Below are 28,000 nucleotides of genomic sequence, written 5' to 3'. Positions count from 1 at the left end.
TTACTATGTGTCATGATGTGTTTCTCCTTGGGTTTTTCCTGTATGGGCCTCGCTCTGCTTCCTGGTCTTTGGTGGCTATTTCCTTTCCCATGTTAGGGAAGTTTTTGACTATAATCTCTTCAAAGATTTTCTTGGGTCCTTTCTCTCTCTCTTCTCCTTCTGGGACCCATATAATATGAATGTTGTTGCATTTAATGTCCCAGAAGTCTCCTAGGCTGTCTTCATTTCTTTTCATTCTTTTTTCTTTAGTCTGTTCTGCAGCAGTGAATTTCACCATTTTGTCTTCCAGGTCACTTATCCATTCTTCTGCCTCAGTTATTCTGCTATTGATTCTTTCTAGTGTAGTTTTCATTTCAGTTATTGTATTGTTCATCTCTGTTACTTTGTTCTTTAATGTTTCTAGGTCTTTGTTAAACATTTCTTGCATCTTCTTGATCTTTGCCTCCATTCTTTTTCCATGGTCCTGGATCATCTTCACTATCATTATTCTGAATTCTTTTTCTGGAAGGTTGCCTATCTCCACTTTATTTAGTTGTTTTTTTGTGTTTTTTTCTTGTTCCTTCATCTGGTACATAGCCCTCTGCCTTTTCATCTTGTCTGTCTTTCTGTGAATATGGTTTTTGTTCCACAGGCTACAGGATTGTAGCTCTTCTTTCTTCTGCTGTCTGCCCTCTGGTGGATGAGGCTATCTAAGAGGCTTATGCAAGTTTCCTGATGGGAGGGACTGGTCGTGGGTAGAGCTGACTGTTGCTCTGGTGGGCAGAGCTCAGTAAAACTTTAATCCACTTGACTACTGATGGGTGGGGCTGGGTTCCTTCCCTGTTGGTTGTTTGGCTTGTGACAACCCTGCACTGGAGCCTACCTGGGCTCTTTGGTGGGGCTAATGACAGACTCTGGAAGGGCTCACGCTAAGGAGTACTTCCCAGAACTTCTGCTGCCAGTGTCCTTGTCTCCATGGTGAGCCACAGCCACCCCCGCCTCTGCAGGATACCCTCCAACATTAGCAGGTAGGTCTGGTTCAGTCTCCCCTGGGGTCACTGCTCCTTCCCCTGGTTCCCGATGTGCACACCACCTTGTGTGTGCCCTCCAAGAGTGGAGTCTCTGTTTCCTCCAGTCCTGTTGAAGTCCTGCAATCAAATCCCACTAGCTTTCAAAGTCTGATTCTCTAGGAGTTCCCCCTCCCATTGCTGGACCCCCAGGTTTGGAAACCTGACGTGGGGCTCAGAACCTTCACTCCAGTGGGTGGACTTCTGTGGTATAAGTGTCCTCCAGTCTGTGAGTCACCCACCCAGCAGTTATGGGATTTGATTTTACTGTGATTGTGCCCCACCTACGGTCTCATTTTGGCTTCTCCTTTGTCTTTGGATGTGGGGTATCCTTTTTGGTGAGTTCCAGTGTCTTCTTGCCAATGATTGTCCAGCAGCTAGTTGTGATTCTGGTGTTCTCACAAGAGGGAGTTGAAGTAAGTTGATTTTTGAATGTTAATATTGAGTCAACCACTTACTTAACATTGCTACCAGTATTTCTATCTGTTCTTTTGCCACAAGATTATTAAGAATATCAAATACCTAAATCAGATCACTGAAATTAGTTAATAAATCAAAATCAAGTAGGATTTTGAGCCTACCAATCAGGGGATCAGCTACTGGCAACCTAATTTTTATGTCATAAATATTAGTTAATTGTTCTTTTAAGGATGAGTATCTTACCTGTGTTGGAAGATTTGACCTCATGAAAACAGTGTTATTGGTAGAAAAGAGCTCTGGGAGGAGCACTTCTGTGTGCTGTGGGACTGGGTGACTCTATTCCTCTCACTTTTTTTTTTTGATTCCTTTAGCACCAGTACATTGGAGGGTTTGGGGTTTTTAATTTTGCTAGATTTGAGTGACTGTGTGCGTGTGTGTGTGTGTTTCCAGTTAAGTTTAAAAGGAGCTTCACAAAAGAAGATAATGTTTTTAGTTTTAGTTTTTCCAATGACAAGCATTATAAAGGCATAATATAAAAATTTAACTGAGCGAAAGCATTGGCTGGGCCCTGAAATAAAATAAAATCATTTGGTTCTTCTTCTTCCTCTGCTGCTGCTGCTTCTCCTTCTGTTTTATAATTTAGCTTTACTGTAGGGATACAACATAGAGGCAGCAATGAATGGAGAGTAAACTTGTGAATAAAACCAGCTCAAACACAGGATCTCAAATGAGCCCCTGATAAACTTTAGACTGAAGTCACTTCAAAGTTACTCTCTTGGGCCTGAAGCACTGACCATTTTTCTAAGAGAAGATTTCTCCCTATGCTTTAGATTGCGGATTGACAGACTATGGCAGATGGACCAGATCTGGTCTGTTGCCTGTTTTTGTAGCACCTATGAGCTAAGAACGTTTTTATGTTTTTAAATGATTGGAAAAAAAGAGAAACAATATTTTGTGATAAGTGAAAATGTTATGAAAATCAAATTTGGTGTTTATAAATAAAACTTTTATTGGAACAAAGCCATTCATTTACATGTTGTCTGTGGCTCTTTCACGCTAAAATGGCAAAGTTGAGTGGTTGTAAAAGAGGCCTTATGGGCTGCAAAGCCTGAAATATTTATTATCTGTCCCTTTACAGAAGAAGTTTGCAGACGCCTGCTTCAGCAATCAGTAATAACCTAGGCCTTGTAACTCTTATACATCTGCGCTAGTGGGTCTTCAAGAATGAAGTACTAGAGGATGCACTCTCAAAAAGCTGTATACATGGATGGCAAATACCTATAAATACAATTCTTTTTAGGTTTTGTATTTTTGATGCTCAACTTCTTTTTCATAATATTGTTTCAATAAAACTATCTCTATGAAAATGTGGACAAAAAAATTGTCTCTTAGCAAATTTCAATTAAACAGTACAGTGTTATCAACTGTAGTCACCATGTTTTATATTGGATCCTCAGACCTTATTCATCTTATAGCTGAAATTTTGTACCTTTTTACCAGCTTCTCCCTCTTTCTTCCAGCCCAGGCAAACATTTGTCTACTATCTGTATCTATGAGTTTGACTCTTTTTTAAAAGATCTACCTATAAGTGATACCATGCAGTATTTGTCTTTGTCTGACTTATCTCACTTAGCATAATGCCCTTAAGGTCCATCCATGTTGTGGCACAAGACAGGATTTTCTTCTTTCTCATGGCTGAATAATGTCCCATTGTGTCTAAACATACCAGATCTTCTTTATCCATTCATTCATTGCTGGAGACTTAAGTTGTTTCTATATCTTGGTTATTGTAAATAACTCTGCAGTCAACATGGAATGCAGATATCTCTTTGAGATACTGATTATATTTCCTTTGGATATTAACTCAGCAGTGGGACTACTGGATCATATTGTAGGTCTGTTTTTAATTTTTTGAGAAACCTCCATACTGTTTTCCATAGTGACTGCACCAACTTACATTCCCACCAACAGTACATAAACGTTCCCTTTTCCCCATATCCTTGCTACCACTTGTTATTTCTTTTCTTTCTGATGATAAGCCCTTCTAACAGGTGTAAGGTATTGTCTGATTGTGGTTTTGATATGCATCTCCTGATAATTAGTGATGTTGAGCACCTTCTCATGTACCTTTGGCCACATGTATGTCTTCTTTGGAAAAATATCTATTCAGATCCTCTACCTATTTTTTATTAGATTTTTTTCCATTGAGTTATATGAGTTATTTTTAATATATATGTTAGATATTAACCCATATCAGATATATAATTTGCAATTTTTTCATTCCATAGGTTTTCTTTTTATTTTGTTGATGGTTTCCTTTGCTATGCAGAAGCTTTTTTGTTTGATGTAGTCCTACTTGCTATTTTTGCAAGTTGTCTTTGCTTTTGGTGTCAAATCTAAAAAATAATTATAAGACCAGTGTTAAGGAGGTGGCCCACTAGGTTTTTTTAAAATTTTTTTAAATTTTATTTATTTTTTGGCTGCATTGGGTCTTCATTGTGGTGTGTGGGCTTTCTCTAGTTGCAGCGAGCAGGGGCTACTCATCATTGCTGTGCACAGGCTTCTCATTGCAGTGGCTCCTCTTGTTGTGGAGCACGGGCTCTAGGCATGTGGGCTTCAGTAGTTGCAGCATGCGGGCTCAGTAGTTGTGGCTCGTGGGCTCCAGAGTGCAGGCTCCATAGTTGTGGCACACAGTCTTACTTGTTCCGTGGCATGTGGAATCTTCCCGGACAAGGGATTGAACCTGTGTCTCCTGCATTGGCAGGCAGATTCTTAACCACTGTGCCACCAGAGAAGTCCCCCCACTATGTTTATTTCTTGGAGTTTTATGGTTTCAGGTCTTACATTCAAGTCTTTAATCCATTTTGAGTATGATATTAATTTTTGTGTATAATATAAGATAGTAGTCCAGTTTCATTCTTTTGCATGTGGCTGTCCAGTTTTCCCAACACTGTTTATTGATGAGACTGTCCTTTCCTCATTGTATATGCCTGGCTCCTTTGTTGTAAATGAATTGACCATATATGAGTGAGTTTCTTTCTGGGCTCTCTATCCTGTCCCATTCATCTATGTGTCTGTTTTTATGCCAGTACCATGCTGTTTTGATTACCAAAGCTTCATAATATAATTTGAAATCAGGAAATGAGATGCCTCCAGCTTTGGTCTTCTTTCTCAAGATTGCTTTAGCTATTTGGGGTCTTTTGTGGTTCTGCACAAGTTTTAGCATTGTTTGTTCTATATTTGTGAAAAATGCCATTGGAATGTCAATAGGGATTACATTGAACCTGTAGATAGCTTTGGTAGAATGGATATTTTAACAATGTTAATTCTTCCAATCCATGGGCACAGAATATATTTCTATTTATTTCCTTCAGTTTCTTTCATCATTGTCTCATTGCTTTCAATATAAAGTTTTTCACCTCCTTAGTTAAATATATTGCTAGATATTTTATTCTTCTTGATGCAATTGTAAATGGGATTTTCTTAGAAATTATTTTTCTGATAGTTCATTATTAGTGTTTAGAAATGCAGCAGAGTTTTGTATATCGATTTTGTATCCTGCAACTTCACTGAATTCATTTGTTAGTTCTAACACTTTTTTTGTTAAGGTTTTTGGGTGTTCTGTATATAATATAATGTCCTCTGAAAATGAAGACAGTTTTACTTCTTACTTTCTGATTTGGATGATTTTATTTATTTTTCTTACTTAATTGCTGTGGCTAGGACTTTCATTACTATGTTGAATAAAAGTGATGAGAATGGAAAACCTTGTCTTGTTCCTGATTTTAGATTAAAAGCTTTCAGCTTTTCACCATTCAGTATGATGTTAGCTGGAATATATGGTCTTGTCATATATGTTAGCTTGTCATTTATGGCCTTTATTATATTGAGATATGTTCCTTCTATGCCTAATTTTTTGGGAGTTTTTATCATGAATGGATGTTAAATTTTGTGTCAAATGCTTTTCCTGCATCTATTCAGATGATCACATGATTTTTATCCTTCATTTTGTTAATGTAGAATATAACTGATTGATGTGTAGATGTTGAACCACACTTGATCATAGTGCATAATCCTCTTAATGTATTATTGAATTTGGTTTGCTACTGGTTTGTTGAGGATTTTTGCATCTATATTCATCAGGGATGTTGCCCTGTAATGTTCTTTTCTTCTAGTGTCCTTATCTGCTTTTCGTATCAAAGTAATGCTGGCCTTGTAAAATGAGTTTGGAAGTGTTCCCTCCTCTGGTTTATTTCCTTTTAATTTTTATTCTATATATTGGATTTTTTTCATAAATGGGATATTTTATATATAATTCTTACTTGCCTTTTTTCTTTTTCACTTAATATATGTCTTTATGTATAGACATAGTTTCCATGAATACACTGAATTCTATCTTATGGATGAATTTATAATTTATTTAATAATTCTTTAATTGTGGGAATTTCAGTTTTAGAATAAATAATGCTACATTATATGTCTTTTATACAAATATTTGTCTACATATAGTCCTAGAAATATACTAACTGCGTTAAGGTATATTTTTAAGTTTGGGAGAATGCTTACCATATGTATATGGTAAAAACAAAGCTACTTTCTAGATAGGCTTTAAAAATGAGAGCATACTTCAATAAGTGTTACTGGGAAAAGAGGACAGCTACATGTAAAAGAATGAAATTAGAACACTCCCTAACACCATACACAACAATAAACACAAAATGGATTAAAGACCTAAAAGTAAGGCCAGACACTATCAAACTCTTAGAGGAAAACAGGCAGAACACTCTATGACATAAATCACAGCAAGATCCTTTTTGACCCACCTCCTAGAAAAATGAAAATAAAAACAAAACCTTATGAAACTTAAAAGCTTTTGCACAGCAAAGGAAACCATAAACAAGATGAAAAGATACCCTCAGAATGGGAGAAAATATCTGCAAATGAAGCAACTGACAAAGGATTAACCTCCAAACTTTACAAGCAGCTCATGCAGCTCAATATCAAAAAAACAAGCAACCCAATCCAGAAATGGGCAGAAGATCTAAATAGACATTTCTCCAAAGAAGATATACAGATTGCCAACAAACACATGAAAGAATGCTCAACATCATTAATCATTAGAGAAATGCAAATCAAAACTACAATGAGATATCACCTCACACCGGTCAGAATGGCCATCATCAAAAAATCTAGAAACAATTAATGCTGGAGAGGGTGTGGAGGAAAGGGCACCCTCTTGCACTGTTGGTGGGAATGTAAATTGATACAGCCACTATGGAGAACAGTATGGAGGTTCCTTAAGAAACTAAAAATAGAACTACCATATGACCCAGCAATCCCACTGCTGGGCATATACCCTGAGAAAACCATAATTCAAAAAGAGTCATGTACTAAAATGTTCATTGCACCTCTATTTACAATAGCCAGGACATGGAAACAACCTAAGTGCCCATCAACAGATGAATGGATAAAAAAGATGAGGCACATATGTACAATGGAATATTACTCAGCCTTAAAAAGAAATGAAATTGAGATATTTGTATGAGGTGGATGGACCTAGAGTCTGTCATACAGAGTGAAGCAAGTAAGAAAGAGATAAACAAATACCGTATGCTAACACATATATATGGAATCTAAAAAGAAAAACCGAAAAAAAGGTCATGAAGAACCTAGGGGCAAGATGGGAATAAAGACACAAACCTACTAGAGCATGGACTTGAGGATATGGGGAGGGGGAAGGGTAAGCTGTGACAAAGTGAGAGAGTGGCATGGACATATATACACTACCAAACGTAAAATAGATAGCTAGTGGGGAGCAGCCGCTTAGCACAGGGAGATCAGCTCGGTGTTTTCTGACCACGTAGAGGGGTGGGATAGAGAGGGTGGGAGGGAGGGAGATGCAAGAAGGAAGAGATATGGGGACATATGTATATGTATAACCGATTCACTTTGTTATAAAGCAGAAACTAACACACCATTGTAAAGCAATTATACTCCAAAAAAGACGTTTAAAAAAAAGAGCATATTTATTTCATGTTTGCCACACTTAATATATTATTTTAATGATTGCCAATTTGCTGTTTATTTAATAGTTGCCAATTATTTTAATGGTCACCAATTTTAATAATTGCCAGTACTTGAAACATATTATTTTATTTTTCACCTATTTCACTACTAGTGAGGTTGAAAATCTTACACACATTTATTCTTCTGTGAATTGTTTGTTTATGTCCTTTGTCTAAATTTTTAGTAATGAGACATCAGTATTTTTATTTTAAAAATTTATTTCCATATTAATTATTTTTTTACATTTCTTACAGGTGTCATAACTAATTTGCATTGAAATTTTTTTGTGTGTGGTATTTTTGACATAGTGGAGTTTTAAACGGTTATGTAGTCATTGTATTGACTTCTCCCTTTGTGATTTCTGTCCATCTGTTTTAGTTTTGTAATTCTTTTTTGCTTTGAAATTTCTTTCCAATGTAAGAATCAGCCAAGAATTCCCCTATATATTCATTGTGCTTTAAATGATTTCATTATTTACATTTAACATATCTGTGTAGAATTTATTTTGGTGTGAGGTTAATAGCAAACTTGATTTTTTTCCCCATGTACTTTGCCAATTTTTCTAGCAACTTTTGTGGATAAACCCACATTCCTCAGTGGTTTATGATGCTTTCTTTGTAATATATAAAAAAATAAAATAAGTTTACGAAGATCTTTTTCAGGTCTTACTTTTGTGTTCTACTGAACTGCCTGCTAATTCTCTTTTTTTTTTTTTGAGATTATACTTTCTTAATTTAACACTTTGTAATAACTCATAAAACAAGTTACCACCCCACCCCTACCCACTGGTCTCTTTTCACAACATTTCCTTTGGCTGTTTTTTTTTGGGGGGAGGTGGTGAGAAGGGCAATAAGTAGTAGGATTAATGGTCTTTTAATCCCATTCCTCAGTTAAGGCAATAAAAAAATTATCAGAAAAGTAACATTTTTAAAATTGTAACTTGAGAGTATATGTTCAGTTTATTCATCTAATAGCTCTATTGACTTCTCTGAAAATACATTAAAAAAAATGAAAGTAAAATACAGTTCTGTTTCCAATTTCTGAACTATCCTGAGGATAGTTTTCTTCTTTTGCAAGTTTTAGCATTTTGGATTTTATTCTATGATGATATAGATTGATTAATGGATTGTGTTTTAGGAATAAAAAATATTCCTCAGTGAGTGTTTGATGGGTGTTATGAAATATCTTGTTCTTTTATTGTTGTTGTTTAATTTTTATTTCATAATCATAAACTTAACTCTGTAGTCCAGCAAGACTTGGAGGGGGACAAGGGAAATATGGAACCCAAAGAAGTTCCATGAGAACACAGAGATTATAGGATGATGCATGCAGACAGGGATGATGGGTGCTCTCCTGAGCTGCAGAAGGAATGGTGTGGTGGTTAAGATAAAATGCAAGTCAAATTTATTAGAGCTGTCCACAGTGGGCAACGGTGATGTTTTCTCTGGTCTTGCCATTCCTAGTCCCATAGCATTCCATAGCTTCCACAATATTCATGCCCTCTTTCACCTTGCCAAGGACCACATGCTTGCCACTCTGTCTTGGCAGTGCAGATGAAAAACTTGGAACCATTAATGTTGGGTACAGCATTGCTATGGACAAGATACCCGGGTCCCTATGCTTCAGGATAATATTGTCATCATCAGATTTCTCCCTTGGATGGACTTGCTACCAGTGCTATAATGGCATGTGAAGTTACCACCCTGGAACATGAACTCTGGAATAATTCTTTGAAAGCAGGAACCCTTATAACAAATTCCTTCTCACCAGTGCTCAGAACAAAAGTTTTCTGCTTGTCCTTGGGAATTTGTTTGGAAACAACTCAAAGGAGACGTGGCCCAAGAGCTCGCTGGCGGTGGCCATGTCAAAGAGCATGGTGGGGGTGACCATGGCTGGGCAGCGCCATGAAGCTTCAGGAGGGTGGCCCTGGTATCTGTAAAGCTATCTTCTTCTTATACTTATGCAATTTTTCTAAAGTCAAAATAGATTATATTAGTTATAAAAGCTATTTCTAAAACATGCTTGCATTTTATGTACAATATTAGATTCCTTCATTCCTGCAACAAAGTTTTAGAGCATCTTCATCTTGAGCGAGGTACTACTGTTGTGGGTGCTGGAGATGTAGCAGGGAGCAAGAGTGATGTAATTCCAGTGGGGAAGACAAATATTACATAAGCAAATACATAAAAACATATAATGAAGTATAGAGATCAGTGCTCTGAAGAAAAGCAAAGCAAGGACAGAGGATAGCAGAGGTGAGGGTGACACTCTAGTGTAAGGTGATCAGGAAAGGCCTCTGGGGGGATTAGGTGGTGTTTGCAGAGACTTGAAAGAAGTGAAAGAGTAAGTTATACAAGCTGGTGGATTCATCAAGGAGATCAGTGTATCCAGAGGGGAGTGAGTGAGTCAGAGAGAAGTGGGAGGTGAGGTCAAATGAAAGAGCTGGATTCTATGAGTATGAGAAGCCACTGGAAGATTCTGAGCAGGAGAGTGACATGATTCGGTGTCGTTTCAGTAGTATCTCTTTGGCTGCCAAAACAATAAGTGAATGGTGGTGTCATTCACTAAAAACACTGGGAGGACAGCAGATTTTGGAGCGGTGGGAATTAAGAGTTCTGTTTGATCATAGTACATTGGAAGTGCCTATTAGTCACTTGAGAGGAGGTGTAATTGGATGATGCATGAATCTGGGGTGCAAGTCCAAGTATTGGGGGAATATATGTTGGTTTAATGCCCTGGGGCTGGGTCAGATCACTCAGGATATGTATTAGTTTCCTAGGACTTCTATAACAAATAACCATGAACTTCGTGGCTTTAAACAACAGAAATTGTTGTTGCTCATAGTTCTGGAGGTTAGAAGTACAAAATCTAGCAGGGCTTTGGCCCCTCTGGGGGCTCTAAGGGAAAATCCGTTCTTTGTTTTTTCCAGATTCTGCTACCTGTAAAGTGCTCCTTGACTTGTAGCTGCATCACTCCAGTCTCTGCCTACAAGGCCACATTGCTTCCTCCTCTTCTATCTGTGGGATATCTCTGACTCTTTCTTATAAGGACACTTGTCACTAGATTAAGGGTTCATCTGGGTAATCCAAGATAAACCCCTCTCAAAATCCTTAATCACATCTTTGGCAATATAAGGTAATATTCACTCTTTTGTAAAATAAAGTAAAATCCACAGTTTCCAGGGATTAGAAAGCAGACAAGTCTTTTTGGGGACCACCTTTCAGCCTGGTACAGACAATGACTGTGGATTGAAAAGCGAAGTGGCCCTAAGACTGAGCTCCAGGGCACTGTAGTATTCAGAGGTCAGAAAGAGAACACAGAGGCAGTAAAGAAAACTGAAGGGGGTCAGTGAGGTATAGGAGGAGAAAGAGAGTCACAGTGTGGTGTCTGATGAAGAAGTGCTTCAGTGAGAAGGAGATGATTCACTGTGTAGTGAACAGCTGAGTGGTGTAGAAAATAAGGGCCCAGCCTTGATTGTTAGACTTGGTCGTTGGTGAACTTGCCAAAATTGTATTCAGAGAGTGGCATACTTGATTCCATGTGTTCCCCAATCCTGAATCCAGCTTCCACTGAAATATTATAATCCTGTTTTAGCTGTAGGATCCATGGTTGACCAAGCACTTCAATGTAAGAAGTTATTTTGTGATTCCTTTTTTTCTATTTCAAGTTCTGTGTGTAAGTATGTTGTGTCAATAACCTTGTTTCTTCAAACTGGTTTATGCTTATGGTAGAAATTTTGGAAATTACAGTAAGAACAAATTAAAGTGAATTATTTAATTTAAAATTTTAAGTGCAGCCACTTTTTTTTTTCCCTAGGACTTTTTTTGTTTATCACTCATTTTTTTGATTGGGCTCTGAGGCTTTTGTACAGACATCACTGAATTAAGTGTGATATGATTGCCCAGCAACAGGTAAAGGACAGTGTTGCTAACAATATATTACCCTATCTGTGACTCTTGGTTGAGTTTTGGGTTTCAGGGTGCCAATGTGATTGGCTGGGAAGGTGCCCAGTTGTTGAAGAGGATATCTTCCGAAGTAGAGGGAGCCTATGCTGGTGATGGGAAGGCAAATAGATGCAATCTGTTTGTAAAATATGAAAACATGTTTTCAAGAGCGAGCGTTCTCAATTTGTCCCTGCCTCCGTGACACATTCATATGGAAAAATCCTTAACCAGATGTTAAAATGAAGGAAGTGGTAAAAATTCTTTAAATTTCAGGAAGCTAATAATGGAATCAGGGAGATATCAATATTTTATTAATTTCTTGCATCTTTATAATGTCTGCATTAAATTTGTGAAAGATCAAACTAAGGGAGAACAGTTCTGAGAATAAGTAAAAATTATCAAATTCCTCTCAGTCAAAAGCAGGTAAATTGAGATTGAGAGGAGAAATGCAAGGATGGCATTGAGGGTGCTGTAGTGTGGCTCTTTGAGTAGATTCAAAGATAAGATCCTCCCAAGATCTCCTCTAGATCCCCAGTTTAGCACCATAAGATAGTGATAAGAGACTCTGACCAGATGCTTCTTTCTTTGATTTAAGCTGCTATCTCCAAAGAAAGGGCCCACTGAGCTTATTTACTTACTACTCAGGATTTTCTCTTGAAGATTTGGCAAAGCCATTTCCATTTTCTATTATTACAAATTATCTAAGTTTTATGTGTAAGTCAATGGAAATTGGAAAATGTAGACCTCTTAAAAATGCCAAATTATATGTAGACATTCAAAACCAATTATTAGTGGGTGGAAAATGCTGTTCTGGTATATTAGGCCAATAGTTTTAGGGAGTTGAGTAAAAACAAGGAGGCATATGTTTTAACTTCATGATTCTGAAACTCAGGATCTGAACTGCTAACATAAATTGAGATCGGTACTCTTATCCTACTTTTGACTCCATACATTTTGCTTTGCCAAAAGTCCAGATGACAAAAAAGGTCTTGAAAGTGGAAATAAGGAAACTTATTATTGTTTTATATAAGCCACATTATTTGTTAATATGTGCTATTACAGGCTGAGAATGAATTTTTAGAATTTAAACGTCATTGTATTTATCTTCCAATCAAGCCAAAGTTATTGAGAATACCATATGGTTTTAGAAGATATATTTGGTGTCTTTGGGAACGTGAGGCTACTAAATAATTAACAGCTGACAGAATGGAGTAGAACAAATGTACTTGGAATTTAGCTCTTTGTAGTGAGGAAGTTTGTGGATTTCCTGGTTCAGCCCATCTGATAAGAAAAATAACTCACAAACATGTTAGCTGGTTGCACAGGATAAATAATTTTGCCCATGAATATGCGATAGATGAGAGTGAAGATAAATTTTAAAGACTGTCATCAGCTGAAAAAAATTAAAGAGGGAAATAATATTGCCAGTTGTTAAGCATTTCATCAGGTGCAGGGGTTCTCAACCTCAGTGCTATTGAGATTTGGGGCCAGATAGTTCTTTGTTGTGGAGTCTGTTCTCTGCATGGTTTAGCAGCATCTCTGGCTTCAGCTCACTAGATGCCAGTAGCACCCTTTCCCCAGTGTGACAAGCAAAACTGTCTCCAAACAGTGCCAAATGTCTTCATGGGGGCAAACTTGCCCCTGATTGAGCTAGACTACACAGATAACCCCCAAAGTCAAATTCTAGTTATATGTTCAAGATATAGTAGAATGAAGGGGCAGGCTTCTTGAGAACTTGTGCTTGTTGAACATGTTATTGGGATGGGGTTTCATTTGGGCAGCATAATAATTAAGGTTTAGCTTCTGCATATACATTGTATTGATGAAAAGTAGATATTTTTTCAATCTAGATTTAATCGAGAACAGTAGATATTGTAGGTGATTGATTGTCTTCTATTTCACCTCCCTCCAAAAAGCCTGACAGAAATATGTAGGACTGCCAAAATGAAATCTGTAGTAGGATAACATTGGGGAGCCTTCTCAGGGTATGACTTTCCACTTACTTGAATTTCACTACATAGAGAGGCCACTGGTGACTTACATAATCTTATATGTGTGTCTTCCTATAGAGATGAAGTGGCACTTGTGGCAGAGACTGTATTCACCAAATGCCTATGAGATCCTTGACTTTTCCCAGTCTCCTTCTGAGTTAGGTTGGGGCCATGTAACTAGCTCTGGCCAGTGAAATGTAAGCTGAACCTAACTTCTGGGCTGAGGAAGCTAAAAACCAGAGTGCCTCTTCCACTCCTTCTCCCCTATCGTAGTGGCTTTGGGAGCCTATGAACCAAACAAGAGTTGCTCCTTTCTTTCATTGTCTCTGTACTCATTTCATGGAACGTCTGTTAGTTGGACATTGAACTCTATGAATTGATCTGCTTAATTCTTTTATTTTCAGTGGCCATCACTCTTTATTTTTCTACCGTTTGGAACTCAGTTGGAATTTGGCCATGGGGAATAGAAGGTTCAGCTAAGACTCAAGAGCACAGGCATCACTGTCAGTTGCCTTTTTTCATGTTATTGATATTCTGGTGAGAAAGCCACATGCATATGAGGTAAACAGTTACTTGGAATGATGTTACACCTGATCTAGCAAATTCTTCCCTGAAGGAAGGTCAGGGGATTTCGGGAGTGTTTTTTCAGTAAGTAAAGGATGAAATGACGAAATGACAAGTGATGACACAGGAGGCAGGATAGCATGATCATTAGGAGTGTGTAGTTTGCTGTTCAACTGCCTGGATTTGAATCGTAGTTTTGACCCTTTTTAGCTATGTGATCTTTGGCAAGTTACTTTAGCTCCCTGAGCCTGACTTTTCTCATCTGTAAAATGGAAATCATTATAGGTTATAAGTATGTAATATATGTTTAGCAATTAGAATAGTACCTGTTCTGTAGCATATAGTTCTTTTACTTTTTTTTCTTTCTCCTTCTTCCTCTACCTCCTCTTCTTTCTCCTCCTTCTCCTTCTTCTTCTTCTTTTGGTCGATCTTCCCTTAAGGTGCTTCTTTTATTGTAAGTTCTATTTAGATGTTTGCTGTTACTATTAATTAGGTTGCAAATCAAAAGAATTATACCAAGCCTATGAGCTCAAGAATATGTTGAGTTTTATAAATAGCCTGTTGTATTTCTCACTATGTACTCCCATACTTAGTGTAAATCAGTTAAGTGTTTTCATAATTCCACTTGCTTCGTCTTTCCTACCAGGCATATGGCAACCGCTAACATAAATGGTATTTATGGTCAAAGAGAAAGGTGCCCTTTCCTCTGTGCAGTTACAGCTCCATGTAAGTGCACCTGTTGGCAAGCAGAGCACTGGCTGTATTTCACCCCCATGCAGCCACTGGGCAGGGCGCCTCTGTGTAGTGTTCAGTCTGCATGACTGTTGGGGCTCTGATGGGAGCATTACGCCTGGAAGGAAATCTGGCTTGGGAAGTTCAAATCTCATGCTCCAGGGTGAATTCTGTCAGTTGGGTTGGATTACTAGTAATTGTGCCTGATTTCCTTGTCCTTCCCTTGTTGCTCTGAAAGAGTGAGGGCGAGCATTGAGCCCATCACCTGAAGGGCTTGGGTATGAGTGGGAATCCACAGGTATGTTATCAGGTGGTTAGTATATGGATTTAAATCCTTGAGAGTGGATGAAATCACTTAGGTGTAGTGATTGGAATAAGAAGGCAAATGGACCAAGGAACTCACGCTTTCAGAGATCATGTGAAAGTATAGGAATAGAAAAGGAGACTTCACAAATGGAGGAGGACAGTGAGGGTGAGTTGTCACAGAAGGTAAGAGAAGAGAAAGAGAAAACCAAAGCCTACACTTTGTGAATAGCTATGCGGGCTACTTGGCTGTGCACATCAGGATAGTGATTCATGATCCATTGAAAGGTGACGCTAGCATTTCTCTTTCCTCACTGATCAACCTCCTGTCTCACAGGTAAAAGCCTCCGATGCAGATGCAGGACTCTATGGCTTTGTTGAATATTCTCTTTATGCTGGATTCCAAAGCTATGAAGCATCTCAAGCATTCCATATAGACCCACATGATGGGCAAATCTGTGTTTCTCAAGATATCGACAGAGAAAGGGATCCAGCCACCTACGATCTCTTGGTGAAAGCTAAGGATGGGGTAAGTCTTTATGTATGAAATTAAACATACTCAAAAGTGAACCACTGTGTGTGTATTAGAGAATACCAAGGATTATCAATCAACAACTGGCCAATCTTGTTTCATAAATCACTACCTCTTTCCTTTGCTGGAGTGTTTGGAAGCAAATACCAGACATTATATAATTTCATCTGCAAATAATTCAATAATATCTCTAACAGATAATGACTTTTTTTAAAAACACAGCTATAGTAAATTAACAGTAATTCTGTAATAATATCTAATATCCATTCCATTTAAAATTTACTGGATTACCTAAAAATGTCTTGAAGTAGTTGGCGTGTTTAAATCAAGATCCAAATAAGTCCACAAATGGATTTGATTGCTGTATTCCTTAAATTTCAATCTGTAACAGTTAGTCCCCCACTCATCCCCCTTACCTTTTCTCCTACAGTATTTATTTTTGGAAAAAAAATCAGATCAATTGTCTTGTAAGTTTTCCATATTCTAAATGTGGCTGATTACATCCTTAGGATTCACTTAATGTGTTCTTTTATCGTAGTTCCTATAAACTGGCATTTTGAGCTACAGACTGATTAGTTTTGGCTTTATATAGGTGGTGCTCTGTGCTTCTTATTACATCAGCAGACACATAACATTATTTCATTAAGGGTTGCAGTAGGGTGATTTTTGAATTCTGTCTTTCCTTTTGCATTTATTATCTGAAATACTTCAATTAAGAAGAATGTTCTCAAGGACTTCCCTGGTGGCGCAGTGGTTGAGAGTCCGCCTGCCGAGGCAGGGGACACAGGTTCGTGCCCTGGTCTGGGAAGATCCCACATGCCGCGGAGCGGCTGGGCCCGTGAGCCATGGCCGCTGAGCCTGTGCGTCCGGAGCTTGTGCTCTCCAACAGGAGAGGCCACAACAGTGAGAGGCCCGTGTACCGCAGAAGAATGTTCTCTCATCAACTATTTGATTACACTGAAATATAATTCATACAGGAAAGGTAGTATAATGCTTGATTCTTTCACTGCATCAGTTTTTAGAATAATGAGTTGGTGCGTTTACCATCTCCAAACATTACTGATGATTTTTTTCCTAGTTTGGTTATAAATTCTTGTATTTTTTGTATATTTGTTATGTTTTGTACATTACTGACCTTATCTTTTCTGATGTTCATATTAATTGAACCATCTTGGATCAGTGGGGGCACCTTCAATTTGGCTTTTATGTCTTTTTTGGGTAAACTTTTAAACTAACGTATAAAGTGCATGCAGAAGATTGCACAAATCATAAGTGTACAGCTCAATGGATTTTTGAAGAATGAAAACATACATAGAAGCAGATGAAGAAACATTACCAGTACCCTGGAAACCCCCTCTCAGCCCCTTACTGTGACCATCCTTCCCACCCTTTAAGGATAATCATTATTGACTTCTAATACCAAATATTATTTGCCTATTTTTAAGCTTTCAGTGAATGGATTCATACAGTATGTGTTTTTATTGTTTCTTTTACAGGGCATTATTTGTGAGCATCATTCTTGCTGTTGCGTGTAGCAATAGTTCATTCATTCTCATTGGTTTATATTATTCTTTTATATGAATTTACAACAATTTTTAATCTGTTTTGTAATTGATGGAATCCATTTTAGGCTATGACAAATAGTATTTCTATTAACTGTGTTATACATGTAATTTATTGAAAAAATATAGGCATTTATATTGGGTATATATTTAGGAATGGAATTGCTATGTCATAAGAAAATCAAACAACTTTTCAAAATAGTTGTACCAGTTTATACTCCCACCAATTTCAGTTGTTGTACATCCTCCCCAACATTTGGTATTTAATGTTTTTTTACTTATAGCAGTTCTGTACCTGCGAAGTAGTGTATCACATGAGTTTTACTTTGAGTTTCTTTGATGACTGATGAATTGAGCACTTTTTCATATATTTATTAGCTATTTGTATAACTTGTTTTGTGAAGTGTCTAATTCTTTACCCATTTTCTATTGTACTATTGACTTCTCTTTGTTGTTGATTTGTATGAATTCTTTACACTTTTGGAATGGAAGCCCTTTGTTGGATATATTTATGCATCTGTCTTGTCCAGTTCTGTGGCTTACATTTTCACTCCCTTAGTGGAGTCTTTTGAGGAACAGAAATTCTTAATTCTAATTAAACTCAGTTTATCCATTTGTTTCCCTTTACATCTAATACTTTTTCTGTCCTTTTAAGAAGTATTTGTTTACCTTGGGGACATGAAGGTATTCTCTTGTTTTTTTCTTCCAAAAATTTTATTGCTTTACTTTGTACACTTACTATTTCAATCTAGTGGGAGGAACATTTATTTTTTCACAATATGGATATTCAGTTGACTCAGCACCATTTACTGAAATGATCACTTTTCCCTCACTGTGCTGTAGTGTCACGTTTGTCATGAATCACTTGACTGTACATGTGTGTGTCTATTTCTGGACACCCTATTTCTGACCTCTTTGTCTACCTTTGTACTAACTCCATATTCTCTTAATTACTTTAGCTTTATAATAGGTCATGATATCATGTATTTGTTTAGCTTTGTCCTTCATTTTCAAGATTGCCTTGGTTGTTCCTGACCATTTACATTTCCAAGTACATTTTAGAAACAGCTTATTCAACTTTTATTACATTACAGCAAAGGCAGTCTTCTTTATGCACTGTTCTACACATTTTTTTCACTTAGTCTATTTTGGAGACTTTCCTTATTTCTTTTCTTATCTGCCTACTACTTACTTGTGTAGATTGGTACTGCTAACACCTTTCTGGTCTAATCTTTCTCTTTTGAGATTAGTGGGAGAATTTACCTAAGACACAAACTGATGGGAAAAGATGAATCTAAATATATTTATTACAAGTAATCACGTAGAAACAAACATGAAAATAAAGTCATTTAACTCAATAAAATTACAATGATGTATTTGCTTAGATTTAACAACCCCTCTCTATGTGGTTTCAGGAATTTTTGCTTCAATGTAAGAAAAGAAGTAGGAAACAAACGCAAGAGTAAACAGAGGAGTTTAGGTTAATTCAAGTCTATGTGATTATTTAAAACTCAATATATGCATACAAAAACATTTATCCAAGGCTTCAGAAATATATTCTTAATAGACTTTGAGACAATTATAAAAGGAGTCCATAACCAGTTTAAATCCAATACTGCAGTAGTTGAACATCTGTTTCTAATTAGTTGGGTTTTTGGGATGATTTTATAAAAACGTATATAGAAATTATCTTAATAGAAATAAGATTACTTTATGCCAGAAATTTTTTACTGCCAAAAAGTAGTGCATTAATTAGGAGCATTGGCAGTGGAATGAAAAATCAACCTACATATTTAATTTAAACCTCCTTGCTTATTTCTTTCTGTTTCCATATTGAATCTACTCTACACACATACTCTATGAAGAATACCTTCTTTCCCTCTCAGCTCTCCGGTCTCTATTGAAAATTCAAGTTCATCTTTAACCACACCATCGCTCAGTAAAGCTTTCCAAGACTGAACAAAGGAGATGCTTTTTTTTCTCCAGTTAAAAGGTATTTTATTTTCAGGGTAGCTAAGAAAGTGTTTACAGACAGTGTAGCAGCTTTTGCTAGTTTTTAGAAATCAAAGAAGAGGCAATCTTCAGGTTGATTATTGCTATGGTCTGAATGTTTGTGTCCCCCCTCAGATTCATATGTTGAAATCCTAAAGCCCAAGGTGGTAATATTAGGAGGTGAGGCCTTTGGAAGGTGGTTAGGTCATGAAGGTGGAGCCCTCAGGAATGGAATGAGTGCCCTTATGAAAGAAGTCCCAGAGATCTCCTTAACCTCTTCTGCTGTCTGAGAACACAGCAAGAAGTTGTGGCCTTCACCAGAACCCAGCCATACTGACAACCTGATCACATACTTCTAGCCACCAGAACTGTAAGAAACAAATTTCTGTTGTTTATAAGCCATCCCGCTATGGTATTTTGTTATAGATGATGATGTGCATGAATATTCTGTACAGTGTTTATATGTTTAGAATATTCTTCTGTAAAAACTCCTTGTTTTGTAGATGGAAGACCCTCCAACAAAGTACAACATATTCCAGTTTTGTTAGAATAGAAACATCCTTCCTGTGGGTACTTCATATTCAAGGTCTCATCCTCCTTTTGAGGTGATATCCTAGGCCCAACTCCGTTAGACATGGGAACTGGTCTGCACCCTTCCTGGTTTTAATATAGATTTTATTATTATTCAAGTATGAGTAAGGAGACAACTGCCATGGAAAAAACAGTTTGTTATACTCACAGATCCCAAAAGGAGGAGCATGCCACATTCTGGGAGGGAGTGTACATGGTGTGTGCACAACGGGAAGCACTGGGTTTGTTAGGAGGCAGAGGGAGAGAGGGAAACTCTGGGTAGGGGCCTTTTTTATGGTTTCCAAGGGAAGGAATGGGAGAGGCAGAATAAGCAGGCTTAAGCCTGGCTAGAGAGAATAGTTTCAGTGGCCTGGGGCATAAAGTCTGTCTCTAGTTATCTGGTACCTGGCTGTGGGGTGATTAGGACAGGTGAATAGTGGCCCAGAGTGTGAGAGCCAATAAAGGAGGCGGTTGGGAGTGTTGGTTTACATTGGAAAAGCATCCTCGCCTGACCCCCTGGCAGTCCCTCCAGGACAAGCAAGGCCCCGGATGTCAAAGCATCAGGACCCAGAAAAGGAAGATGCAGCCAATGCACTACCCTGGTGAAGAGTCTTTCCAGAGAGGATGGCAAAGGGCTGACCTGAACCCTGGTACGCATCAGACTACACAAAATCTTTGCAGCCACCTTGTTTCACTCCAATTTCTTGGAAATAACACTCAGTCGTATTCAGGGAATTCACTACTCAGTTTAACTTCTGGCCCAGAGTAGCATCTTAAATCATCAAAGCAAGTTTGGGTCATGGTATGGGCTACTCTCAGCACTTTCTTCTCCTTTGTGTCAGGCCCCGGCATCTCAAGAAAACTTCACTCAGTACTGCTCAGTCCTGGGTAGAGTCCACATACTGTTGGTCAGGCGCCACCAATGTGCACCTACCTCCTCTTCACCCTCCTCCCCACTTTCCTCTTTGGTCATCATCTTCCTCATCTTTATCTCTTCCTTCTGAGTCTTTTAACTCATCTCCATCATTCTCCAAGTTTACCTCCTGCAGATGCTCTTTGTTTTGGGATCCATCTCACCAAAGTCTTCCATTCTTCCATCTTGTAGAAATCAAGGCAGTACAAGTCATTGGGGATGAACTGGCAGTCACCTGCTTCAAACAAGCCCCATAAACGTAGAGCAGCCTGTGCTTTTGGACCAGTATGATTTTGGAATGAGGACTTGGCTCCATCAGAGGCCACTGGCTTTGTCTGAACCCTCTTCCTCCTTCCTGTTGCCTCGGGTGGGGGGCTCTTGTTCAATGGTGATCACGGTCCCATCTTCAACATCTGCCACTTTAACCCCCTCCATGGGCTCCTGGATGCCGGCTTTCCCACATCCCCTCTTGTTATCACCTTTGGGTTTCACTTCTCTTTGGTCTCACTTAGTTTTCTCTTCTCTGACCCAGGTGGCATAGAAGTACAGTTAATCAAAATCATTGCCCTTCAGGCTCTCTTCCCATTCTTCATCACAGACACCCCCAAGGAGCAGTGTCTGATGATTCAGAACCACACCTGCCTAAACGCCAGCTCTTGGAGTGAGCTCTATTCCCCAAGGGGTACTCTGAGTCCACACCCATTTTCCTTTTCTTCCTTCCTCAGACTTTAGTTGGAGTTTATTTGAATGCAGGGTGTGTTTGTACACCTTTGTTGAACTTTTCCAGTAGCCTCCACAGATGAATATGGTCCCCTGGGGAGTGACGGATCTTTGGCAGCCCAGCCTGGGTGTGGCCCCATCCCTCATGGTGACAGCTCACTCCATGTGAATGTGCCCAGGTTAAAGGCATATGTGTCATTGTCCTGGAGGTAATCCCTTGTACTGTTGTGGAAACCACCAAGAAGAATTAGCTGTGTTTTCCAGGCTACCATCTGATACCTGCTTTGACCTAAAGGACCTCCTGATGATTTGATTTGCTCCCAGGTCTTGGGTGCCAAATGCAGGACCCAAAGGTTTGTGTAGTGATAGGATCAATTCATCTTTCTCAGAATGAGCAGAGAATGACACATTAAACATTGGTGAGTGGGGAATCACAGTGTTTCTATTGTCTGAGTCTTTTTTAGCATCTAGCATTTAGAAATGGGCTATCAGAGCCTCAGGGTCTCCTCCTTCCCCAGCACTTGGACAACTTCTGTCTTCTCCTTCTTGCCCATCATGAGGGGTCCTGGTGGCGGGGGATCCAGAAGGGAGCGGCACACTCAGCCGACCTGGAGGCAGGTCCTCTTGGGGGCAGACCTGGCGATGCATTTTTAAAGATAAGTTTTAGAAGAGTCTTTCCCCGCCCCCAAACCATAGGATTTTAACAGCTTCCTAATCTTCACCTTGTTCAGACCTGAAACTGCCTCCAGTGTCCCTAGTGTTTGCGTCAGAATGTATGAGAGCAAGCAACTTGTGTGTGTGTGTGTGTGTGTGTGTGTGTGTGTTATCCAGTGTTCAGGATTTATTCTCTTATCAGCATAATCTTTGTAAATTTCTTCTGTGATGAACTGTGCATTTCTACAGGGTGAAGTCTTCATCTGTCATCATTACTCTATGCAATATCTACTCACAGCACATGTTCCTAATCAAAAAGATTGGTAAAGATGAAGATATCAAGGTTGATAACGACTTGGTAGGCTGTCGCCTAGAAGCAATCTAGCTCCAGTTTGAAAAATTAATGAACTCAGGCAAGATGTTTTAAGTCCAAGATGTTGGATTCTAGGCCATAATGAATTTAATTAAAACAATGAACTGCACCTTGACAAAGGCCTTTAACTGTACAAAGTTACCTTGACAATCTATGGTTTTTCCTCTGATCCTTTCTGTTTCTAATATATGTCCTGAAAGCTCTTTGGAAGAAAATTGCTGAGAACCCATTTGCTGCTGGTTGCTAAGAGATATTTATCTATCAATAGAAGAATTCTTATTAAAATACCTAGATGTTCTGGGCTTCTTCTCTATTTATCCTTGTGATGACTGTCAATATTTTTTAAACTCAATCACTTCTATTCTACCTGTATTGCTTCTGAAAGTCTATTTTTGCTACTGCAATTGCTGCTATTTACCTCATACATAGAAGTCATGAGGAGGCTATAAAATTACATGATGAAAATAAATAATTGGATTACACTGCAGGTCAAGTGATTTTTCAAATAATTGAATTATTCCATGCTTATATCTAACTCCTATTTCCTTTTACTATTCATTTTCTGCAAATGAATGTTTCTTTTTCGGTGTGTGTGTTTGTTAACATTCTATCTCTATTTTTTGTGACATCCTGAACTCTGTAGCTGAAATATGTGTTTGAGATAAAGCTATTTCAACTCTTATCTCACCACTCCAGGCTTATGGGAGGGTTGTTTCAGACTAGCAATATAGAAAGTAGATTGACACCATTATATATATTCATGATAAATGTTGACTATTGAAGTTATGCTGCAGAGTTTGTGTATAATGCAAATAAATCTCTGGAAGCAAACTTGCTAAGTAAAAGGGCTAATTTTTTCCTTTCCCCCAGCTTTATTGAGGTGTAATTAATAAATTAAAATTGTATAAATAGGTGTACAGCATGTTGTTTTGATTATATGTACACATAGTGAAATGCTTACCACAATTAAGATAATTAACATATCCATCATCAAACACAGTGAGTGGTGAGAACACTTAAGATCTACTCTCAGCAAAATTCAAGTATACAGTAGAGTATTATTAACTATGATCGTCATGCTGTACATTAGGTCTCCGGAACTTATTTACTCTACATAACTGAAACTTAGGGCACGCTCATTTTAATTTTAATAGATTATGTTATCTCATTTTCCAAAAAGAATTCAAGAGCTTATTCTTATCTTATATTTCATTGGTCACAACCCTGCTACCCCAGTTTGAGGAATAAACCATTGCCCAGTTGCCCACATTTTCTAGCTAAATTGTCTTAACCATATCTCGAAATGCTTGTCTGCCATTCTTTAATACACTACCAGGATTAATTCCCAGATGTCTTAAATGCCACTTTGCCTCATTCTTACCTCTAGAAGTTTAAGCCTCCCAGCCATCCATCATCTATATCCTCATCCCCATCCTGCCCTGTTCATCCTTTAATTTGGACCAATCTTCTACCCACCCTCCCATACTCTTCTACCACACCCTCTGGAACTCCTGGTCCATCATTTAGCAAAATCTCTTGCACACCCAGCCTGGTGTCTGACTGCTTCTTCATCTTCTTGCCCTGATCAAAACAGGCTTCCCCTGAGGATACCGATTCCTCTTCGCTCTCTCGCACAGCATTCCATATTCCACTAATCACAAGCCAGGAGCGAGGTGCTGAGGTGGGTGCCCTCCTGTTGCCCACTGCAGCATCCAAATCATTTTTACTCCTTTCTCCAGGACCAACTCCTTTTGAAGTTCATATTGTCGGACCACACCATGGACGATCTTTGTTGCTGCTGTCATATTCTAAACCTTGTTGTCACCAAGGACCTTTACATCTTACTCAGTCTTCCTCTCCATTACTGTTCCCTCCTGGAGACTTCACTGTCCATTTTTTGGACCACCCAACACACTGAGCCTCTCAATTCCTTGTCTTTCTTGTTTCCAACCTCTGAAATCTTGATGTCCAGCATGCTGTATTCTGGTAAGCATTCTCATCTTTCTCTCCACTTACATAGCACCTCCACTCCCGTAGAGTGATCTCCTGTTAAGACCGCTAGTTTATTGACCCATCTTTAAAGTCATTCAGCAAACTCCCTTTAGTTCCATTGCTCCACAGAACTTTCCAGATAAAACCCCAACCCTATCTAAACCTGACTCTGCCTTTTCTGTACTTGCCTAAGCAGCTGAATGTGCCTGGAGAAAAATAGTATACCTGCTTGAGAGAGAAGTCCTTATCTTGCTGCCAGCTATTGGCTCACATCCTTTGCCCTCTTTCCTGTTAGTAGAGAAGAGATGTCCCTGTTTGCGTTGAAAGCAAATCCCTCTGCTGTTCAGGCTCCCCCCATTCCAGGCTTCTTAAGGATCTCACTTCTGTAATGATTTTGTCAAATTCGATTGAATATCTCCTGTAAGCCTATAGGGCATAATACTAGTGTCCTGGGGAGGGGGAAGGGTAAGCTGGAACAAAGTGAGAGAGTGGCATGGACGTATATATACACTACCAAATGTAAAATAGATAGCTAGTGGGAAGCAGCCGCATAGCACAGGGAGATCAGCTTGGTGCTTTATGTCCCCCTAGAGGGGTGGGATAGGGAGGGTGGGAGGGAGACGCAAGAGGGAGGAGATATGGGGATATATGTATACGTATAGCTGATTCACTTTGTTATACAGCAGAAACTAACACACAATTGTAAAGCAACTATACTCCAATAAAGATGTTAAAAAAATAATAGTAGTGTCCATCTTTTGAAAAAAAACCTCCTTTTGATTGCAGGTACCTTTTGAGAAAACCGTTTTCTTCCTCTTCTATCTTTCACTGCAAATCTACTTAAAATAGTTGTCTCTGTTTCTTCATTTTTCAGTCTTTCTTTGATCCATTCTTCCCATCCCACCTCTCTAGTAAAACTGCTTTTAGTAACATGATTTACATTGTGACACATCCTGGGGTTCTTTCTTTATTTTCATTTTATTCGGCTTCTCAAGCAATTTGAAATTGTTCTTTGGACACTGCTTCTCTTGGCTTTGGTGACACCACGGTTCACTGATTTTTTTTTCCTTAACAAACTGGACCCTCAGTTCCCTTCACCTTTGCTTGTTGAATTATGAACTATAGACTTGAATGCATTGGCAAAAGAAAGCACAGCCCAGAAAAAGCTAAGAAACGTGAAGGATAGATATTAATATTCTATTCAGGAGTCCCAGAGGCAAAAACAGAGAGCATGGGAAGCAGACAATGGCCGAAATAGAGAAAACAACAGATATTTTTCCATATCCAGTGTTGGTCCTAGACAACCGTCCTGCCTTCAATATTGTATGCTTTCAAGTCTGGTGATTTCCCCCAATACTTCTAACTTTCACAGCACTTCTTGAGAGGATTGGGATTCAGGTAGATTGGTTAAGAGTCTCTCACCATAATTTTAAAACCTAAATGATTAAAATTATATCAAAGTGAACCACAACTTATTGGTGGAAAGAGAAAGGATAAGACAAAGTTAAGAAATATTCATATAAAGAATTTATGAGGTGTATTAGTTACCTATTGCTGTGTAACAAATTATTCCCACATTTAGCAGCTTAAAATAATATGCACTTAATATCTCATGCAGTTCTAAGGGCCAGGAAACTGGAAGCAGCTTGCTGGGTGGTTCTGGTCAGGGTCTCTCAGAGGTTGCATGATCAGGACAATCTTGAGGAGCTGGACAGAAGTTTAGTTTCAGAGGATTGGGAAGTGAACACTTGATGGAACAGAGAAAGCTTAGATTAGCTTTCACCACACTGTGCTCTGTGAGATACTTGCCTCCTGAGATGTTCCTTCCACTGAGGGTTCTGTGATAAATAAGAGTGGAAAACAGCTCAGAAAGCACCCCACCTGATAGAAATGTGCCTCGGGAAGGTTCTGTGACAAGTCCTGAGGCCGAGAACCCATTTGACTTGGTTAATCCACCGTTTCCTTTTTGACTAAGGAACCTCTTTATTTGTTTATTTTTATGATCCACCTTTTTTTGCTACCTCAGGTATCTTTTTCTGAAACTTAGATTTGATCATGTCCCTTCATTCATGACAGCAATAGTGTCCCAAGTGGGGGTTTAGGAGGAAAACATTACAACTTAGAATTTCATCCTTTTAAAACTTTTGTGGTATTTTTAATATATGTAATATTTAGCATAGTAAATGAATCTATAATTTATTAGTAAATATATAGGTATTCAGGGTGTACACGCCACACTTTTTACTGAGAGAGTCTACAGGTGTGCAGAACAAAGTCTATCCTCCTTAGCATTTAGATGAAGCTCCGTGAATCTGACCATCAAGGCTTTTCTTTAGATTTTTCCCACCCTCTACTTCTCCCTCCAAGCCATGCCAGCGTGCTTACCTCTCCTACAACATGACAGAGACTTTAAAAAAAAATATCTTTATATTTTCTAGGATGTTATTTTTACCTGAAATATCTGTTTTTTAAATCCTATTTTTTTTTAATTTTTAAGAATTTATTTGAGCAAAAATTGATTCAAATGAGGCCGCATTCAACCAGAAGTAGTTAGGAGTGCCCCATGGACAGGAGCAGGGGAAGGATTTTTATAAATAAGATGCAGAAGCAAAGCAAGGAAATGATTGGATTGGCTGTAGCTGAAGCACTCAGATTCTAGTCCTGTTCATTGTCTTTGAGGCTTTGTTATCTACCTATATAAATGGGACTGGATCCTGAATTCTTCTAGTTTCCAAATATCTGGCTATGACTCTCCAAACCACATTTCCAATTTTCTCCTACTCTTCTGATTTGGAATCACTATAACAAAGACTGCCCTAGAAACTCACTGGGAGGGACTGTACCAGGTCCTCCTCAGTCCCCAGACGGCAGCCATGCCTCAGGGCCCACATCTCCCGATTAAAATGGGCTCCTCCAGACTCAGACCTGCACACCTGCTGGAGCTCTAAAAGCCTATTTGTTTGTGAGGACCCATCTCAAGGATCCCTTCAGCCCTGAGGCTTCCCTCCATTCAATGTTCACAGCACATCTGCATCTGAGTAATAAAGATCCACAATCTTTTATGTGTAGTTCTGAAAGCTCTCACGATGGAGAGTTTTGAAAACTCATTTGGTGAGAAATCTGACTTGAACCAACATGAGACTATTCATGTTTTTTTTTTTAATCCCTCTAAATGTGTCTATTCATCCATTTTGCTACAGAATATTAAGTGATTAAGGGCTGCCACTCCAGACCTCATTAGGTATAGACACTATATTTCTTTTATAAAACTTAAAAAATTCAGGATTCCAAGACAAATCTATCTGGTCCCAAGTATTTAGGATAAGGAGGCTTGTAAAATCTTGATGGTGATTAGCCATAATAAATCCTTTCATACATATTATATCACTGCTTCCAACAGCAGGCCTGCAAGGTGAACAGGCGGCCCACTTTACAGAAGAGGCAGCTCAACCTCAGGCTCCCTGATGTTCTTGAGACTGTGGTCCCAGAGGCCAGCAGGACCAGATGTCAGATCCAGATCTCCTGGCTCCAGATTGTCCCTCTGTGCCACAAACCCCGTTGTATAGTGTTTGTCTCATAAATGTTAAGTCCTTTGTAAGCAGGCCTTAATCTGAGATGGAGTCCAC

At 38.6% G+C, this 28,000-nt stretch overlaps 1 protein-coding gene and 1 pseudogene across 2 annotated transcripts in view; one reads left to right on the top strand and one right to left on the bottom strand.

The window, feature by feature from the left end:
* DCHS2 (dachsous cadherin-related 2) overlaps window positions 1–28,000 on the top strand; it is a 278,660-nt gene that overhangs the window by 120,835 nt on the left and 129,825 nt on the right. For both annotated transcript variants that reach the window (XM_024731773.1, XM_024731772.1), the window contains exon 2: window positions 15,404–15,595. In XM_024731773.1, the coding sequence (XP_024587541.1) occupies window positions 15,404–15,595 (192 nt within the window). The remainder of the gene's footprint in view (window positions 1–15,403; window positions 15,596–28,000) is intronic.
* Window positions 8,940–9,422, bottom strand: LOC112390724 (peptidyl-prolyl cis-trans isomerase A pseudogene; annotated as a pseudogene).

Source organism: Neophocaena asiaeorientalis, unplaced genomic scaffold, assembly GCF_003031525.2.
Source record: "Neophocaena asiaeorientalis asiaeorientalis breed wild unplaced genomic scaffold, Neophocaena_asiaeorientalis_V1.1 scaffold938, whole genome shotgun sequence".
In the NCBI taxonomy this organism is placed as follows: domain Eukaryota; kingdom Metazoa; phylum Chordata; class Mammalia; order Artiodactyla; family Phocoenidae; genus Neophocaena; species Neophocaena asiaeorientalis.
The sequence above is the reverse complement of the archived record's forward strand: the minus strand, read 5'-3'. Positions and strand labels throughout refer to the sequence as shown.